This window comes from Bos mutus, chromosome 26 (assembly GCF_027580195.1).
Source record: "Bos mutus isolate GX-2022 chromosome 26, NWIPB_WYAK_1.1, whole genome shotgun sequence".
In the NCBI taxonomy this organism is placed as follows: domain Eukaryota; kingdom Metazoa; phylum Chordata; class Mammalia; order Artiodactyla; family Bovidae; genus Bos; species Bos mutus.
The window spans coordinates 10,539,578-10,558,903 of NC_091642.1; the positions used below are offsets into that span (position 1 = coordinate 10,539,578).

A 19,326-nucleotide genomic window follows, 5' to 3' on the forward strand; every position below is an offset into this window, starting at 1 on the left:
ATCTCTTCCAAGATGCTTCAGGCCTCGTTCTCCGACTTGTTTAAGGGCAGAGAATAAGGTTGCAAAGGAAATCAAAGCCTGATGTGGAGAAACGAAACATGAGGCCTACTGACTTTTTAAAAACATTTTAAATAACATTCTCTAAGGTTTCATTTTATACTGAAGGCAGCTGTAATAAGTTTTGGAAGGCGGTATAAGGTTTCGATTACAGAGCGATCCAGCTTGCAGTTTTTGTACCTAAAGTGAGAAAGGGCCGAGGGGGAGAGGGGGTGGCTCAGAGGTTATTTTGTATAAGGTGAGAAAATTTGAAAGGATGAATTCACCACTGTAAGCGGTAACATTTGGTATGCTGTAATTTGCAAATGCAATAACATGAAACCATTGCGAAGATGGTGCTTTTTTCTTTTCTTTTTTTTGGGTGAACATAGTCCGGATAGCAATGGAATGACTTAATAACTGGAGCACAGCAGCACGTTGACCACAAGTAAAACAAGACTGCAGCTCCATCGTGGGCCCTGCCAGTGTTGCCCCAGTGATGAAGTTCTCTGCTGAAGCCTGGCGCAGACCAGGGCTGCGGTGCCGTATGAAAGCCCTCATTGTTCACGGCATCATTATTTGGTATTACATGCACAATGTTTGCTTGTGAAACGATTTATGAGAAACAAGCATGTTGAAGAAAGGGGACTTGGTTTGAAATTCAGTTGATCTGGCTTATGACATTTAAGATTTTATAGTACCTTTGTTTCTAAGAATAAATATTTAGGTCCACTGTAAATATTTATCTTTAGAACACGCAAACACACGCGTGCAAAACTGGAAAACTGAGCCAGAGAAGGAACTGATACCTAACATTCAATTCTCTGTGGGAAGGAGTAAAGCGCCTCAGTATTTGATAGGTGCAAAGGAGCGTGTTTTGTGAGCTTGGCCGGCAGTGTCCAGCCTGCGGGACCAGTGCCCCTTGGGCTGTTAAGTCTCTTAGGAGGAGGCCTGGTGGGGAGAGTGTGTGTGGACTTAACTCTGTTCTTTTCACGTGCATGGGGTAAGCTGGGGTTGAACCAGAGCGCTGTCCCTATTGGCCTCTGGCAGGTCCCTCTGCATCCACCTGGCCACCAGGCCTGACCAGGAGGCTCACAGTGGCGCATCACTGGGATGGCGTCTTAGCCAAGCAGTGAGTGTTTCTAGTGATGCTTGAAAGGATTCCAGCTTTGGGATTTTCTGCCCCCACGACTAGGAGCCTCGACTTCCGGGCTCTTTGCTTTGCCCATGTGGGTGAAACCATGGCAAATGAATGCCTTCTTTGGGCTCTGCAACCCTGTCTTTTTAATGCAAAAATAAAGGTGTTTGTGAAGTGATGGAAGATTCTAGAATGAAATGTGCTAAAGAGTAACTGCTGGCACTTTTTCTTTTCTTTTTTTTTAAGTTTTTAAAGGCTAGCCACAGGCTTACGCAGTAAAATCAATTTGCACATGGTCTGGCTCCTGTCCAACAAATTCCACTAAATGACATTTTAATCTGAAAGCCCCAATATAGAAAGGCTTAGATAGCTGTCGTTTTAATTTGCTGTTTCCAGTGCGATGCTTAAGGATGCTCAGGCGTGGTGTGGAGACATCTTCGGTTTATCGAGCTGGTTGGGATGTCCTCATTTCCCTTGGTGATGTTTTAGGCTGGAGGTTAAAGGCAGCAGTACCCACAGTGTGGGGAGGGAGACAGGAGCAGGTACGTGCAGGTAGGTGGGCATGGGGTGATATTGGTGCATGGACTCTCTTTCTGTGTGTGACTCTTGACCAAGCTGCTGTGTAGCGAGGCTCTGGTCCATTTGTGATTCTGTGGACTATCTTTGTAGACAAGGTCATGCAGCAGGCTGGTCTGTTACTTGATTCTTGAGGAACCTTATGTAGTCGTTCCTGCATCTTGATGCAGTTGCCTCTGCAGGGTTTCTGCAAAGACCACCCCTGAACTGGAAAGTTTCCCTAGAGAGACGCAGACAAGCGAGGGTGGAAAGTAATTGCTGGCTTACCCACTGTGGGGCCTCCTTTAAGACGGTCTGAGACGGTGCCGGGATTTGTGAACCAGTGTTGCTTTGTGTTTCTTTTGGTGCCACATCTGAGTAAGCTGAGGAGCGTCTGCCTGTGCGTCTAGCATGGGACAGACAGTGACCCGGAGTACTTACAGGGAGGTGAACGGGGCGTGGGACAAAGAATGACCAAATGGAGTGAATTCCACAGCAAAGGGATGAAACCAGTTGTTCGTTACTTTGGGCTTTAGATTTTAATTTATTTTCCTTTCAAAACAAGGGCTGTAAATCTTCCCCAGAGCATCTTAGAAAGGTGCGGGGAGACACTGCCTATAGATGCCATTTTGGAATTCAGGGTGACCTCAAAAGTTAGTCCCTGAGATGTTAAGCTGATGATCAAGGTGAGTTTCTGAAATGGTCCCAAATGAAATAAGTGAAGAGGCACTCTTTCCCTCACCATTTGTCTTTTAGATCCTCAAAATAAAATCTTATTCTTGTTCATTAGGTGGCCATGGACAACAATGACTCGAGAATGTAGTTAGGTTCTTTTCTCAGCTCTCTAAATAAGTACTCTTTTTACAAGGGTCGCGCTCCAGCCGTCTCCTTTGAAGTCGTTTTTTGTTATGCATCGGGCCATGGTGTTATTTCAAAAGAGTCAGCCAGCAGACTCAAGGCCTTTTTGGCTTGAGTTCACTAGCAGCCTTCTGGACAACACGACTTATTTGTTCATCTCTCCGTGTCCCGTCCCCGCTCCCCCTTCCTTCTGTGTCTCCACCAGAGCGATCACCACACCGGCCCATCCTCCAAGCCGGGCTGCCGGCAAATGCCTCCACTGTGGTTGGAGGCGATGTGGAGTTTGTCTGCAAAGTGTACAGCGATGCCCAGCCCCATATCCAGTGGATCAAACACGTGGAAAAGAACGGCAGTAAATATGGGCCCGACGGGCTGCCCTATCTCAAGGTTCTGAAGGTGAGCAAGTTCTGAATCCAAAGATACCCACGACTGGGTTTCCCCTGATGAGTTTGGCCGCAGGTTCATTGATTTCCTTTTGAGTTTGAGAAGATGACTCTTGTATGTGTTCAGCACAGAGTGTGTTTGAGAATTAGCAGATCATTAGGCTTGCTAATAAAATCTCAGGAGGGAGCCATGGGGCAGTGGGAGGACTACTAAAGTTGGAGTCAGAATAGTTGAGCTGTTTATCAGCCCAGAGATCTTAGATGAGATGTTTAGGCTTAGCTGCACATCTATAAAAGTGGGGATCGTGATAGTATCTCCCCCACAGGGCGCTGTGCAGATCAGTGGATTGGAGTAGCTGGAAAGAGCATTATAAACTCTAGGTGTTGTCGCAACGTTTATTGTTCCACTGACGTTGTTTTTTCTTAATATGATGTTAGGATCAGATTTTAGTAGCCACCTTTTAGAAACAATTTAGATTTTCCTTTTAAAAGAAATCCCGTAACCTTTGAAGTTCTTTCACACGTGGTTTAGATGATAAACTTGAGAAGGTATTTCTGCACACGTGAAATGTAGAACAAGGAAACCTTTTTCCCCATGGAGTTCTTCTTTGGTTCCTTGCAAGACCCAGTTTTAATAGCACCAGCCTCTTTATTTTTTAGATCTGTCTTGCTCTTCAAGATGGTGATAGCAACCGGTAGCTGAGTCTGCATAAATACTTCTGAGCACACTGCCTGACACATCTCCCACATTGAGCTGCTCATAGAGAATGTCCTTAAGAAGAACAGTCTTCCAGTAGAACCATAGGTAGCTTAGCTCAAAACATTAAACCACCAAAGTGTGCTCTCCAGCTACAAACACCCAGGATCCAAAAAGCTGGAAAGAGATGCTCCGCTTGGGGAACTGTGGGCCCTTTCTTCAAGGGAATTGATCACACCCTCCCTCCCCTCTCCACTGGGTCACTTCCACTGTCCACCAGTTGACTTATTTTTCTTCCTTCTAAACCCACAGCCCTTTGATGCTGCTGTTTAGATGAGATGGAGGTGGTTTTTTGGTGGTGTGTTGGTGGTGGGACCTTGTGAAGTCCTTCCGGGTTGGCCGTTATATTGTTCTCCTGTGTCTATTCCAGCACTCGGGGATAAATAGTTCCAATGCAGAAGTGCTGGCTCTGTTCAATGTGACTGAGGCGGATGCTGGGGAGTATATTTGTAAGGTCTCCAATTATATAGGGCAGGCCAACCAGTCTGCCTGGCTCACTGTCCTGCCAAAACAGCAAGGTAACAACGTTTTTGTTTGTTTTTTTTTTTTTGGTTTTTTTTTTTTAAAAGAAGGCTGGATATAGAAGCTGAAAAGACCTGGTGCTTTGGGAGATTGCAAGCAGCTTATAGGGTGATTCTGTGGTCTTGGTATATTCATCATAATCTTTCTTCCGTGATGCAGCTGGTAGGATGCCAGCAGCCATGGAAAAATACCCACACATGTTCAAAGCGCTTGCTCTAATTTCTTTTGAAGATTGCCCTTCGCCCCCCACCCAGTTTTGAAGTTGTTCCTTCTGGTTTTTCTTGTTCAGGCTGCACATCTCCCATCATTGTTGCACATCAGCACTGTTGCAGACACACACCAGTGTGCCTGTTGCGCGTGGCATTTGCATAACAGCAGAATTTGATACCTTCCCAACCGCAGATTTTTAGAGAAATATCATTGGTTCAACAGAGCACCGTTTTCTCTGTTACCTAATTGATACTTACAGAATACTGTCCTTGACCTTGTTATCCCAAGTTCAAGGATATCCCATCTCCGTGAATAAATGTACTGCTGACTGGCTATTAAAGACAGTAGATTGCTTTTCTCAGTTTTTCATATGAAAGGGACATGAGTCAGTCATGTCTGACTCTTTGCGACACCATGGACTGTAGTCCACCAGGCTCCTCTGTGGAATTATCCAGGCAAGAATACTGGAGTGGTTAGCCATTCCCTTCTCCAGGGGATCTTCCTAACCCAGGGATCGAACCCGGGTCTCCTACATTGCAGGCAGATTCTTTACTGTCTGAGCCACCAATTTGTCATGATTTACATGCAAATGTTTTTGTTGCAAAAAGAAAAAAAAAGAGCCCAGTTTCTTTGCTATCAATATCATGTTTTCTTCCATTTTCTTTTAATGCAATGTATGTCAAGGTGGTTGTACAGGAGTAAAAGTAACCAGAGCCTAGTAACCAACACAGAACCCCACCCTGGTGGTTCTCACAGGCCTGGAAGGATATGCCAAGTATCCACTTGGACTAACCTGCAGTGTGCTGTCTTGCAATACAACAATTTAGACAGAGCCATCCTTTTTTCAAGGTGGGAGTCTGCAGCCAACAGGACCAGAACCCAGCTTGGACTTCTGGGTGCCCTACTTTTGGAAAATCACTCCTCCATCCAAAGCAAGCAAGCAAAGACCCAGAGAATGGATCTCTGTGGGTTGATTTTTCCATGCCTTTGATCGCATGCATGTATGTCTAGGTGGTGAAGCCGGTGTGGTGACGGGCCTGTGGAGGTGAGCTGCTCCGTGTTGCTCAGTGTCTCTTGGTTGTGGGCTTTGTGGATGGGCTGCGATTGGAATCTTCCGGTGGCCGGTACCCGCTGGAGGTCCCGGTGCAATGCCTCGTGGTTCCATGGCCCCCTCCACAATCATTCCTGTGTCGTCTAGCCTTTTCTCTTGCTTTCCTTGTTTTCTAGGCCGCCGGTGTTAATACCACGGACAAAGAAATTGAGGTTCTCTATATTCGGAATGTAACTTTTGAGGATGCTGGGGAATATACGTGCTTGGCGGGTAATTCTATTGGGATATCCTTTCACTCTGCATGGTTGACAGTTCTGCCAGGTATATACTGCTCTTTCTCTCCATGGTTTTTTCCCTCTTCTTGGTTGATTGCTATGAAATTAACACAGCTTCTGTTCTCAGGAATGGTCCCTTTTCCCCTCACATAAAGATTTTTCAAAATGTTTAAAATTACCCCCCTGGGAGAAGAAAGTTGCCTTGGAAATTCACTTGCAATGAGATCCCACCCGCGCATTTATTTATGATCAAGTGAAATTTTACCCTTCAAACCCCGAGAGATCTTATGTTTTTAGTGAGTTATTGAGTCAATGTGTAAATTCACCCATCCTGGTTTCTTTTAAGGAAGAAGTTGAAATCACTCTGTAAAATTCAAAGTGATTTTTCTCATTTCAAATTCCATTTTGTTAAAATCCCATATGTACTTAAAAAAATTTTTTTTGTTCCACTTCCTGTTTTTAATGAGATGTAAATAGATGGGTGTATGTTGAGGCTCCTGGGCAGAAATACCTCTGTGTGTAGGGTGTTCAGAAGCAGTGTGTTATCTACTTGGGGATCGGTGGCTTGCTGCATGATGTAATGGAACAGACTCTTAGGCTTTTACTGCAAAGCATGCTCTTGCCATCTTGGGCTTGATGTTATTTCTACCCTACAGAGAAATCAACATCACTGAAGCCCTCTTGCCTAAACACTGCCGCTGTCTAAATCTTTTAACTGACATCTCTACCCTAGTCAAGTTTTAACTACTATCTTCTTTAATACATCTGTCTCTTTGTCATTTCCTTTGTGAAACTGCATAGACTATGGTTTGCCAGCTCATAATGTTCCACTCCAGTTATTAATTCCTTATTTTTAGAGTTTGGTGCCTACCTGCATGCTTATATCTAGCAAAAATAAATTGATCATTTCATTTTGTGCTGTGCTGCTAAGAGTTTTGACTATCTTGCGAATAGTTTTCTGACTCAAATGTATAAGCTTTAAATAATGCCATTGCATTCATTTTTCCTTTTGTTGTGAATCCGCTCTGAGTATTTGCTTTGCGACAGTGAGATGCCTCGTGTATTGAGCTTGCTTTTACTTGCAGTATTGCATTTTACAAGTGCCCGACTGGCACTTCTTAACCGATTTGCCTGACAGTACGAGCACATTAATTAAGAATGCAGTTTGAGAAAAGTACTATTTGGAAATACACTGCTTGTCGATTGATCATTGAGGACCAAGGAGGGAGCAGATTATTGGAAGTTAGTGTAAGAGTTTCTAACTTAAGCAGTTTTATGTGCCCTCACATGTGACATCATCTCTGTTTTTTCTTTAAAAGTTGTGACATGTGTATAACCAGATACACAAAAATTTAAATGGTTATTAAAGAATGTTACATACTTTTTATTGTATAGACATAATGATTCTGTACTATAACCAATTCAGTCTTTATTATTAAAAGCATTTGTTTAGTTAAATAATCTACTGGACTATATTTAGAAATATGAACCTTTTCCAACCAGCCCAGTAGATGAATAATTTTTTTGTTTGCTTTGAAACTGTGTTCTGGGCAAATGACTTGGTCACATCTTCCTTTGGAAGAGCTCACCCAAATAAGACAGAGGCATTCTTCCTTTAGAGACAAAAGTGGGCACGTTCATATTTAAGAATTTTTAAATGGTTTGCATCAGAGACCATCAAGGGAGAAGGCAGCCTTTTTGTCGTGGGTGTGGGTGACTGTCCTACCCTACCCATATGTCTTAACGGAATGTGACCTTGTAACCTGACCCTCGTATCTTGGAGTCAGCCAATCCATCATGATCTGGATTCTGGAGGTCCGTTGAGGTAGTGATAAGACACTACCTGGGCCCCAGTGGTAAAACAAGGAGCCCAGAGTTATTCACTTTTGTTTAGAAGAGGTGCACGGCAGGCCCACAGCCCATGCCTCTTGCAGCGCTGAGCTGTTGGGAGGCCCATCTTGCCTTGGGAATGATTGTCACTTTTTGATTTCCTGTAGTTACGCCAGGAAGCATCAGTGCAGTCTCCTAACTCTGTGGCCTGCTTATCTGTTCCTCTCCTGTGATCTGCAATCTAGCTCCTGTAAGAGAAAAGGAGATCCCAGCTTCCCCAGACTACCTGGAAATAGCCATTTACTGCATAGGGGTGTTCTTCATCGCCTGCATGGTGGTGACGGTCATCTTGTGCCGGATGAGGAACACAACCAAGAAGCCGGACTTCAGCAGCCAGCCGGCTGTGCACAAGCTGACCAAGCGCATCCCCCTGCGGAGACAGGTAACAGAAAGTAGATAAAGAGTTTGAAGAACTTTACCACTCCCCAAGCCCAGCCAGCTCTTGGGTCTCTTCCTCTGCTTCTGTGCTTCTATTTTGGGGAGCATCCCTGTGCTAGTGGTTCTGACCGGTCTCTTCGTGGGCGTCTGTCCAATCAGTGTCTGGAGCTTGGAAGGTCAAGTCCTGGTGCATTGGTAAGGTCAGCTGAGTCTAGTTCTGAGGGTGAGAAAGCCCAGTGGTGCGAGACTCTGAGCTCATCTGCAGGACTGGAAATAACCCAAGAGGTAACACCCTGCTGTGTTTGGTGGGACTCAAGTGCAGTGGCATAAGCCCTCGTTGTCCCTGTGATCAAATGCTTTTTTTGGCGATAGACTGATGCCTGTTGGAAAGGAAGGGATTCTGGTTTTCTTGGACTTACTTTTTTTGAAGTCAAGGTCAGAAACCTGTACCTGGAGGTGTCTGAACTACTACCCCATGAGGTCTGTCTTAACTGGATTTGGCTTCCACCTCTGATTCTTAAAATAGAATCCTGTAGTCCCCCCAGTGGCTCAGTGGTACAGAATCTGTCTGCAGTGCAGGAGATGCAGGTTCCATCCCTGAGTCAGGAAGATTCCCCGGAGGAGGAAATGGCACCCCACTCCAGTATTCCTGCCAGGAAAATCCCACGGACAGAGGAACCTGGCAGGCTGCAGTCCATGGGGTCGCATGACTGAGCACGCACACACACACATGCCTATAATATGTTCTGATTAGGTGTTCCCATGAGCGTGACTGTGGATTTGGTGGCAGAATGATTTGTATATTGAACGGGCAACTAGTTGTTGTTACCCTCGAGCTTGTTAACCTCAGTTTTGTTGGTTGCTTTTTGATCGTCTGTGCCTCCCGGTGGGTTTACTTTTGCTTCAGGCAAATGGGACAAGTTGGAGCCAACACCTCTGCCTTAAACCAAAGCCTGGCACAGCTGGTGGGGCTGGAAGTGCTCGCGAAGGTGGAAGGGGAAGGCAGGTGTGAAGGCAGTGTTTCCAAAAGTATTTAGTACTTGATTCCAATAAGGACATGAGTTTTGAAACAGTGAGGAAAATGGCTAACTCACAGGCTCTAACTCGGTGTGTACAGCACGCTTGTTAAAATGGCAGATTCCTTACTTGTAGCCCCAGAGATTCTGGTTGAGTAGGTTTTGAAGAGGACCAGGAATCTGCATCTGAAGTAAGTCCTCAGATGATTCTGAAATGCACTCTGAGAAACTCTGGATTAATCCCAGCCTGACTGCAGGTGGCAATGATATTTTCTGGACAAGGCATTAGGAAACATTAGGAACCAGTTGGTCAGCAGTGGTTTTGGCACAGATATGGCTGTTCTCAGCCCAGCTCCGAACTCTGGGCTGAATGGGTCCTTGTTGACTTCGTTGAATCTATGTTTCAAGCAGGTCTTTCTAAATGGAGGCTAAAAAAAAAAAAAAAAAAAAAGTGGAGGCTGAGGGTAGCATTTGGAGTGTGTCAAGTATAGGGCAGTGCCCACATGGTCTTAAGAGTGGCAGCAGGGTGAGGCAGGGGAGAAAGTTGTCATTGGTTCCCCCTGCCTCCAAGAATGCTGTTTTATTAAAGTGGCACATTGTCTCTCGGGGCTTCCCTGGTGACTCATCGGTAAAGAATTCGCCTGCAACGCAGGAGATGCAGGTTTGATCCCTGGGTTGGAAAGATCCCCTGGAGGAGGGCATGGCAGTCCATTCCAGTGTTCTTGCCTGGAGAATTCCATGGACAGAGGAGCCTGGTGGGCTACAGTCCATGGGGTCTCTGAGAGTCGGACACAACTGAAGCGACTGAGCATATCTTTCTTGGGGCCAGGGAATTGATGATGAGGCCACTTGCCTGACTCTGGGAGAGTTCAGTCTTAAGATGACTCTTATAACATGGTACCTTCAGTGACTTTCAGGTGGTGTGGCCGCCCCTCCCCGACCCTCAGGACCATTTTTTACAGCCATTTGGACCATTTTTACAGCTACTATCTTGAGATCCTGACTCTAGGGACTTGAAAGAGGGAGTGGTATTCCCATCTCTATTATTTTTTTTTTCTAATAGGGAAAAATGCTACCTTCTGGAAGAAACCTTTAATTTGGTGTAGCTAGACCATTGTCCTGTAATTATTTCATCATACTTTTTTTTTCTGCAGCTGTTATAGTGCTCTTCTTTTTATTTCATATAGAAGAAGCAGATGCCTTTAAAATCCCCTTGACTCAGCTCTGGTCTTTGTGCTTTTTCTCCCTGGCTGACTGGTGTTCTTCATTGTCCATCTCAGTCTAAGTTGCTCCTTTCTCCTCTCCTTCCCTGTGTGTAACTGAAGGCAGCATTCTAGTTCTTCCTCTTTGTTTATCCCTCCCGCCCCTCCTTTCTTCTTAATTTTCTGAGTGCTTAGTCTAACACAGGTTTCATGCAAGACATGGCCTGTGGCCTTTGCCAATGGCTCCAAAGTTATTTGGGGGCCTTCATTTGAGATGCAATGGCCTTGTGTTTCAGTAGGGTCAAATAGTGTAAGAGAAGCAGTAGAAAGTGGGCAGGTACCAGTCCCCTGGAAAAACAAATCTCTGGGCGTTTATTTGGGGGGATGTTGACACATCTCAGCTGCACATGTGGGACCCACTGATTCTTCACAAAGAGCCATTCGTCCATAATGAGCATGGCCCCTTTGGTGGAAGAATGTTTATCAGATACCTGGATAAAAGAGGGTTATTGGACTGTGGCTGGAATGAAAAGCCCCAGAAAGGCCTGCAGATACGTTGATGACAGAGAGCATACCACAGGGATGCCAGGCATGCCTTTACCTGGCGACAGGTAAGCTGTAATTAGATGTCTTGGGGATGGACTGTTCCTCAGTATTTCCTAGGCACTTGCCGTCCTGCATGTGCCTGGAATTTCATCTTCTTGGCCCTGATCCTTGCCCCTCCCAAGACATGCAGAGACCACATCTCACTAGATCCATCGTTGCTCCCTTTTTAGAACAAGAGCAGGTTTTAAAAAAATTGTTTTATCCTTTTGTGGATTTTTTTTGTTGACATTTACTAACATGTACTGGACTTACCAGTGTAAGACCAACATACGAGTTTGTTATTTGTTTTTGACACAAAAATATTTTTCTCTGGTACCAAAGAAGAAATTCCTTGTGATCATTTCCTGGTAACCATGAGTTTGTTGAGGCTCTTTATGGATTTTGATGTTTGGGGAAAGAGAAATAGCTTTTTGGTGGGGGAGGTGGGTGATGTAGGGCGTCTCCCCATTTCCTTTGGCAGGGATCCTTCCGTGTTCTGAGCTGGGTCTCAGACAAGGGGACCAGCAAGAGCCAGCCCAGAGAGGGTAGTCTGCCCGAGCCTGTTGGCTATTGTACAGGTCTCCAGGGCTGCTAGTGGATGGTGTGGCCATTGGGAAGTCTTCCTGACACATCCATGAGTTGCCGGGTGGGCTGTACTTTTCGTGTGTTGCACACATTAGTTCTGTGGGGGCAGAGAGGTGTGAAAGGAAGTGAGCTGTTTGTTCAGGAGGTAGGCAGCATTGCTGGGTTTGTTGAGTTGGTTTCTCAGTGAGCACGTCCAGGTCTTTTTCGAGAGCCAGACTCTTCCGTAGGGCGGGATGGAGATACACTTGCATCAGCAGATAACCCCTCACATGCATGCACCTCATGCTGGCTCACCACCAGCATCTCAGGACGGGGCAGCAGGGTTGGTTTTTGGTTTTGTTTTTTTTTTTTCTTTCCCCAGACTTTAATTTCACCCTCTTGATTACTGGTACAGATAGATCAAAAACCAGAGAAAAATCAAGGTCAGACAAGGTCATGTTTTATAACAGTATCTTTGAGGCAAAGGACACATTCCCAGGGACATCGTGAATGGGTCAAAGATGGCATGTGTGGTTTGGGAGCCAGTTCTGGGGGCCGTGTTATGAAACCCACTGAATTCTGTGAAGGGCAGGCCCACATCTAGAAGCGCATTTGCTGCCTAGCAGCTAAACAGCGTGATCTTGGAACAGTCTCTGTATTTTGGTCATTCAGGTGGTCTAATGGAACTGGCTGGTTCCAGCAAGCATGTAGGTAATCGGATGGTCATGGATGGCTTAACTGGAATTTGCCCTTGCATGTGGGCGCCTGGCCCCCACTTGGCTGTTCTCTCCTCTCAGCTTCCAGAAGACACGAAGTTCAGCTAAGATCAGACCTGGGTTTGGGCCGATGAGACCGGTCGGGGTTTGATAGAGTTTCTCTGGGGAGAGGTTTGGGGAGGCAGAGACTTGCTAAAGGAGGAAAGTAAGTGTCAAATTAGCTCCCCTGCCTGTTTACCTAAAATTTGTCATGGAAGGAAAACAAATCCTCCCTTCCCCCCATCCCTTGACCCTTTATCTCATCCACCAGCTCTAGGTGGTGAAGGCACTTTGTTTGCTATTGGGGAGTGATAGGCGGTACTTACAGCATCACTGTGTTAGCTCTGGGGCCTCGTGCTCTGGTTTGAGAATGTGGATCCGTGGACTGAGCGTCAGAGGGTTTCTATACCTCTGCCTGCCCTGTTCTCTGCAGGCCCCCCTCTCATTGATGAATCAAATCTAGTATCAAAGGACAACACAATGTCTTGGTGGCCCTTTAAAAAAAAAAAAAAAAAAAAACCCGCTTCCTTACCTAATCTCCTTTATGTGCTGTGGAAATAGGAGAAAAAACACATTTGGTTAAGAGCTTGATTTATGGCACGAGGAATTTATGGTAAAGAGATTCCGGAGAGAGAGGAAGCTGAGTGGAGACTGTGGCAAAACATGATGGAAAAGAGCCTGCCAGGATTTGGGAGTGGGGAAACAGCTTATTTTAGAGTGTTAGTGTTTATTGTTTTAAGTAACTCAGTGATCACTATCTCTGGGATCTTTTAAAATCAGAGGAAAAGGAAACCTGGAACTGGAGGAGCATATCTGAGAGGGAAGGTTTTGATTTTGTTCCCACCTCCCCCCCAAAAAAAGAGTGATTACCTGTGTTGCAGAAGCAGGATTCAGAATGAAATTCAGTGGAATTCCTTAGAGAATGTGGTCCAAAAGAGAGAAGCTCTAGAAACACGGTGTTCCTCAGAGGAATTGCCTGCAAGGGATTGGGCCAGCCCTGCAAACACGTTAGCGCTCAGAGTAAGATGGAATGAAGAGAAAGCCAGTCATGTTTTACAGTCCCAGAGGGGATTTTAAAAGCATAGTAAAATGCATGGAGGTAAAATTATGATATACCTTCTGTAGACAGAGGGATTGAATTCTGTCGATTCTTCCACTCGGGACATTTTCTTCTCTTTTTTTTCTCTTTGTGTATTTTTTTTTTTAAACAGAAGTATCTTCCAGATCTGTCCATGGAATCTAAACCTCTGCCCTTAATCTGAACAAAGTTTCCATAACCTTCATCCTAGTGACAGCAACAAAGTTGGGGAAGGTTTTCCATTTTCAAAGCTTTCTCATTAAAACCTTGTGGGAGACACTCTGTCTGTGGGGGAAGATGTGTATGGGTGTGAACTCTTGTCACGGGTTTGTGCAAAGATTCCTCTGGGGTCACAGGTTAGCCGCGGAGCAGTTAACTTCTGACTGAATGCTTCGTTTTTCTTTCTGAGGCAGCCACTAAGCCCTATTTGTCATGAGGGCTTTCTTAACTCTCCAGCTCTCCTCCTGCCCTGGGACTGTCCCCTGACTCCTTAATTTCTGAGGCTTGCTCTTCTGCCCACTGGACCCCTCCAGCCCTACCCACCCACCCTGGCTGTGAGCAGAGGGTCTCATCTGTCAAACCATTAAGGCAAATCCTACCCGTAATGCGGTGGAATTGCTTTCTCCCTGCTGCATGCCGTCTGACAGACAGCATCTCACACACAGAACAATGCTAGGCTGCAAGTCTGCAGGCTTCCCCAGAGAGAGGGATCCTCATAAACTCCCATGAATCTGAGCAGCAAATGACTCTAAAAAGATGCTAAGGGACCTCCCTGGCGGTCCAGTGGTTAAGATATCACCTTCCAATGCAGGGGGCATGGGTCCGGTCCCTGGTCAGGGAACTAAGTTCCCATATACCACTGGGGTGCAGGCAAAAAAAGAGAAGATGCTAAGAGAAGCCATTGTGATGTTGGTAGCAAACTGAGCTCTTAGCAGGTGCCAGGCTAAACGCTTTGTGGGTATGACCTCATTTTACCCTCACAGTAATTCAGTGACATGGGAACTGTTCTCAGTTCAGTTCAGTCGCTCAGTCATGTCTAACTCTTTGTGACCCCATGGGCTGCAGCATGCCAGGCTTCCCTGTCCTTCACCAACTCCTGGAGCTTGCTCAAACTCATGTCCATTGAATCGGTGATGCCATCCAACCATCTCATCCTCTATCATCCCCTTCTCCTCCCGCCTTCAATCTTGCCCAGTGTCAGAGTCTTTTCTAATGAGTCAATTCTTCACATCAGGTAGCCAAAGTATTGGAGTTTCAGCTTCAGCATCAGTCCTTCCAGTGAATATTCAGGACTGATTTCCTTTAGGATAGACTGGTTGGATCTCCTTGGACTGGTTGGGTCTCCTTGGATCCTGGTTGGATCTCCTTGTTCTGGCCTCCTTTTAACAGACGAGGAGACTCGAGTTTAGGAAGGTCAAGTGACTAGCTGAAGCTCTCACAGTTAGTGTTAGAATAGGGACCCTACAGCTCACAGTGGGGCACTTGGTCCAGGTGGGACGGCCCCTATCCCCACTCAGGGTCCCACATTGTAAACAGTTTGCAGGGGAAGGGTGCCAGCTAGGATTGGTGGCACCAGCTAGGCTGGGGGAGTCACTGGGGACCCACCTGGAAGGATGCAGAGATGCCCCAACACCCAGCCTGTAGCCCAGGGAAGAGATGAGATCCAAGATCTTGTCATTTTTGACTCATTTTAGACATCAGTATATTTCAAGAATATGCCCCATTTTCCATGCCCCCGACTCCTGCCCATGACATGCCTCAGCCCAGATCCTTCTCATTCTTAAAAATATTTTTGTCATTAAGGAAAAGTTCTTTGTTTTTCTAGAATGTAAAAGAGATACATATGCATGGTAATCAAATGCAAATGCTTTAGAAGGTTCTGGAATAAGATATATTCCACCCCGTCCCTGCTCAACTTCTAACCCGTCTCCCCGGAGGTGACCAGGGCTCAGGCTCTCACAGATCCTTCCTGAGACTTGTTTTCAGTGCCCGTGTCCTCTAACCTCCTGTGGGAAGGCGGCCCCCGCTCACCGTGTCCTGGAAACCTCACCGATACCAGAGAAGGCGGGACGGGCCTCCTCACCCAGAGCCGCTCCCCCCATCACCACCCCAGGGGTTTCTCCGTCTCCAAGTTCCCTGCACACTCTGCACAGGGGTTCTAGGATCCCTGAGGTCCAGCGAGCAGGGCTACGCTACTGGCCTTGGAGAGGGTGTTCTGGCTGTGGACTCTGCCAGACCTCGTCTGGTTGGGGCCTGTCCTGTCTCATTGCCAGACTGACTCTGACTGCTGTTCCCAGTCTTCTGGCCTGTGACCTTCAAGCTGGGTTCCCACCGTGATGAGTGGTGATTTGTGCTTCTTCATGTGGGACACCTTTTCGTCTGCGAACATCCATCTCCTTTGGCATCCATAGCTCATGACCTGATGCAGGGCGTTAGGATTTGGGGAAGTGTTTTTAGCCAAACCTGTTCCTTGAAATCTCTCTGAGTCCTTCCCTGCAGATGGAGCTCAAGACATATATGGGGTCAGTGGAGGCTGTGGAGATGGTGTTACTGGTGGGCCCTGCAGCTGAGGTCAGCGTATTGCGAAGGTGGATTCTGCAGGCTTTTCGTGTTTACCTTTGTCTTTTTTTTTTTTTTTTTTACCTTTTTGTCTTTTTGCTTCTGCTCTTTGCCTCTGTGGCCCAGACACTTAGGTGTGAAGCCTCTTAGAACTTTATCTGTCCATGAGGCCCCTCTTAGCTCCAAAACTAATGACTGCTAACTTCCTTTAAAATATATATGTGTATATATATCATTAAATACACACATAAATATATATATATGTTTACTATGCTCATGGTGAGTAAGCATTGATCATAGAGTCTACATAATAAAATTTAAGCATGATTCCTTTGACAAAAGACTGCTCAGAAGGCTCAGAAATGTTTTCATGTACATTTAAAAAGATGATAGAAATTCTATGTTAAAATTTGCCTTCTTCTTGATATTATAAGTAATACTAATACCAGCTTCCTGTTCCTGAAATGATCCCCCCCCTCCCCGCCCCCAATCTATTCTTGGATATCTCAGGTTTCCTACCTGTTTTTAAGGGCAGTCTGGGTTTAAGGAGAGAGTCAAGTTTTTTTAAGTAGGACGTTCCCAGAGCAATCTTCTGGTTCCCTGTGGGAATGGTCCAGGCTCCGCCTTGAAAGTTCATCCTCATTAAATTTGTTCATCTTGATCCTTGCCATCTTGATTTTAAAAATGTTTGTAAGCACTGCTGGGGAGAAAGGTTGGTGTGAGAGTCATGTAGGGGACAGAGCCACATTTGAGGGGTCACGTCAAACCCGATTCCAGTTCTCTTGGGCCGGTCTTGTTCATGGTTTAGAATAAGGTGATGGTCAGGCAGCCCGTAATGGTACTTTCCTTTACAGAAACCAGCACAGAGAAGATGATATATTTAAGAAATAGCTATTTTTTCAAATGCAGACTATAATGAATGAGCGTAAACTGAGAACACTCTGTAAAGCCTTGCAGGCTGCTGGGGGCGTTGGGGATGGGGAGGGGAGCTTTCCCACAAGATTGTGAATAAAGAGGTATTTTTCTTTCCCTTGACTCTTTGTTCACTAGTTTCTGAAACCAAAGTTGACCTGGTCATCAGCTAGTTCCCAGAAGGAATGGGGGAGAAGTAGACAGTGGTCCGCAGTGCCTGGGTCTCTGGTTACCCTTGAATAAAGGCACTTGTTGCTGCCAGAATGCTTTTCCCATTCAAATTCTAGAGCTAGATCCTTGACATATTCGCCTTTACATTTCAAAAGATAGAGCTGATTGAGGAGCCGATTTTCCAGAAGCTTTTGTGGAATGTCATAAGCGTAGCATTGATTCACCATCTGAGCTGGTATGCCAGGAGGAGATTGCTAATCTGGGGCTCTGATACAAGCCCAGGCAAAAAGGCAAGAATGAAGCCTGTGGGGGTCTAGCTCTGTGTTCTCAGATGATATGTTGACTGTTTAGGGCGGAAACAAGACTTTTTTTTTTTTTTTTTTAATCAAGCAATGTCTAAAAAATGTTTGGACGTCTGGTTTTAGGAACATACAAGCTGGATGAAATCTAGCACATACTGCCTGGATAGGAGGACCGAGGAGTTGGAATCCAGCTCCTAAATGTTTGGTCCTAAATTCATGACTTTGGCCAACCCACCCTCCCCTTGCTTTCTAAGAGCTGACCAATGGCTGGGCTCTGGCCGGCTCCCAGTCTTCTCAGGTGGAGCCAGGATTACATCTGTGTCTTTGCATTTTGTATCCAGGTTTCTGCTGAGTCCAGCTCCTCCATGAACTCCAATACCCCGTTGGTGAGGATTACAACTCGCCTCTCTTCAACTGCAGACACCCCCATGCTGGCGGGGGTCTCCGAGTACGAGCTGCCAGAAGATCCCAAATGGGAGTTTCCAAGAGATAAGTGAGTACTTGAGTGGGGACACTTCTCCCAATGAAGACTTAAGTATAAATGGGGACATTGGGTTGACGTTTTCTGTTTATGATGCTTAATTGCCAAAGTCTTGTTGTGATGACAACAGGAATGGGTAAGATTATATTTTTAAATAATCAACTCCAGGAAAAATAAAGAACTGATTCTGTCATGGGCTCTTTTTTAATAGTTCTTTTAAAGCAGAGCTACTAAGCCGTGGCTAGTCAGCAAACAAAATGGTACCTTGTTAGCATTTTTTTCTTTTTTTTTTTTTTTTTTTTTTTACTTTCTAGATAATTTAGATCCAGTCAAATGGAATATGAGTGGGATTATCCCATTTATAAAACAGAATTGACATTCTAACTTCTGGTTCATGACTGTCCTATGGTTCATTTCTTTAGAGGGATTAGATATAGAATATAAATTGCCTTAAGAATCTTCACCCAACAGTGCTGTTTTTACTAGTTATTAATATAATATTGGGCTGTAAATCTTCAAATATGGTACCTGCCATTGAATTTCTTATGGTCCATAATATTTTCCTTATTGGGTGATATAGAGATGTTCCAATAAGATCAGTCCAAGTGTGGCCACCTGGGCTCTGGTGAAGGCATTGTTGAGAGCTGTATATTTCTTGGTCTGGCATCAAGTTCATGGACTTTGGATTCTCTTGGGCTGGATTTGAATCTTGGCTCTGCCAGCAGTGGCTGGGCAACCCTGTATGAGTTACCTGATTCTTTTTGAACTTCATTTCTATAAAATGAAGATCACGGTACAGACCTCCCCAGACTGAGCACAATTCTTGGCTCCTGTGAATTTCCCTTCATAACCGGTGAGATCTGAACTTCAAATCTCAGCAAGATGGACATCCAGCCAGTGGACAGATCTTGGGCTACCAGCCCTCGATCTTCCAGCCAGGGGCCAGCCCCCAAGTCTACCTTCTGAAGTGAATATGATGGTCATTGAAGGGCTGTCAGCTCATTTCCAGGGTCTCTCTTGTAGTGGTTAGAGTCTAAACAGCTTGAGAGTAATGGAAGGTAGAAATTGCTGACTCTACCTCTGCATCAAATCAACTGGAATAAGCTTTTGACTTGCTTATGTACAGCTACCCTATTGGTCTTGACATTTGCTCTGTCTTCTTGAGATTATGTTGGAGAAGTGTCTAATGACTAGAGAAGGAACTCATGCACAGATTTGGAAATACAAAGATAAGCTTTTCCAGAGATTGGATGGGATGAGGAGCCTTTCTTTGGAAGGAGAGGTAGCTTACATGGCACTTGTAACTTTGACTCACACAACTCCAACCAGTTTTGTTTCCTAACAGCTCATTTAGAGATATTAATATACGCCATAAATTAGAGCCAAATTACTGTACTGGTATCATTTTGTTAGAGTGTTAACGGAAGTGATTTCCAGTTTGTTTGTGTGCTGTTTGTTCATTCATTCAGGACTTGTTTACTTCATTCTTACCAGTGAGGCACCAGAAAAAAACCAAGAATGATTTCTTTACCTGTGGAGTGTGAGAAGGGGGTGTTTCTCACGAGCCTGGGCTTGACTAAACAAGTTGGTGGGTTCTTGTGCACATTCCTATGGATATAGGACTGAGTCAGGGAGCTGTGATCATATT

At 45.3% G+C, this 19,326-nt stretch overlaps 1 protein-coding gene across 12 annotated transcripts in view; it reads left to right on the forward strand.

Annotated features, from left to right (window-relative positions):
• FGFR2 (fibroblast growth factor receptor 2) overlaps positions 1–19,326 on the forward strand; it is a 107,339-nt gene that overhangs the window by 66,139 nt on the left and 21,874 nt on the right. For 6 of the 12 annotated variants that reach the window (XM_070363271.1, XM_070363279.1, XM_070363281.1 and 3 more), the window contains 4 exons: positions 2,793–2,983; positions 4,098–4,245; positions 7,861–8,063; positions 17,539–17,690. In XM_070363271.1, the coding sequence (XP_070219372.1) occupies positions 2,793–2,983; positions 4,098–4,245; positions 7,861–8,063; positions 17,539–17,690 (694 nt within the window). Of the gene's footprint in view, positions 1–2,792; positions 2,984–4,097; positions 4,246–5,686; positions 5,832–7,860; positions 8,064–17,538; positions 17,691–19,326 lie in introns of all 12 variants that reach the window. The other 6 variants (XM_070363274.1, XM_070363280.1, XM_070363282.1 and 3 more) reach the window with 3 other exon arrangements.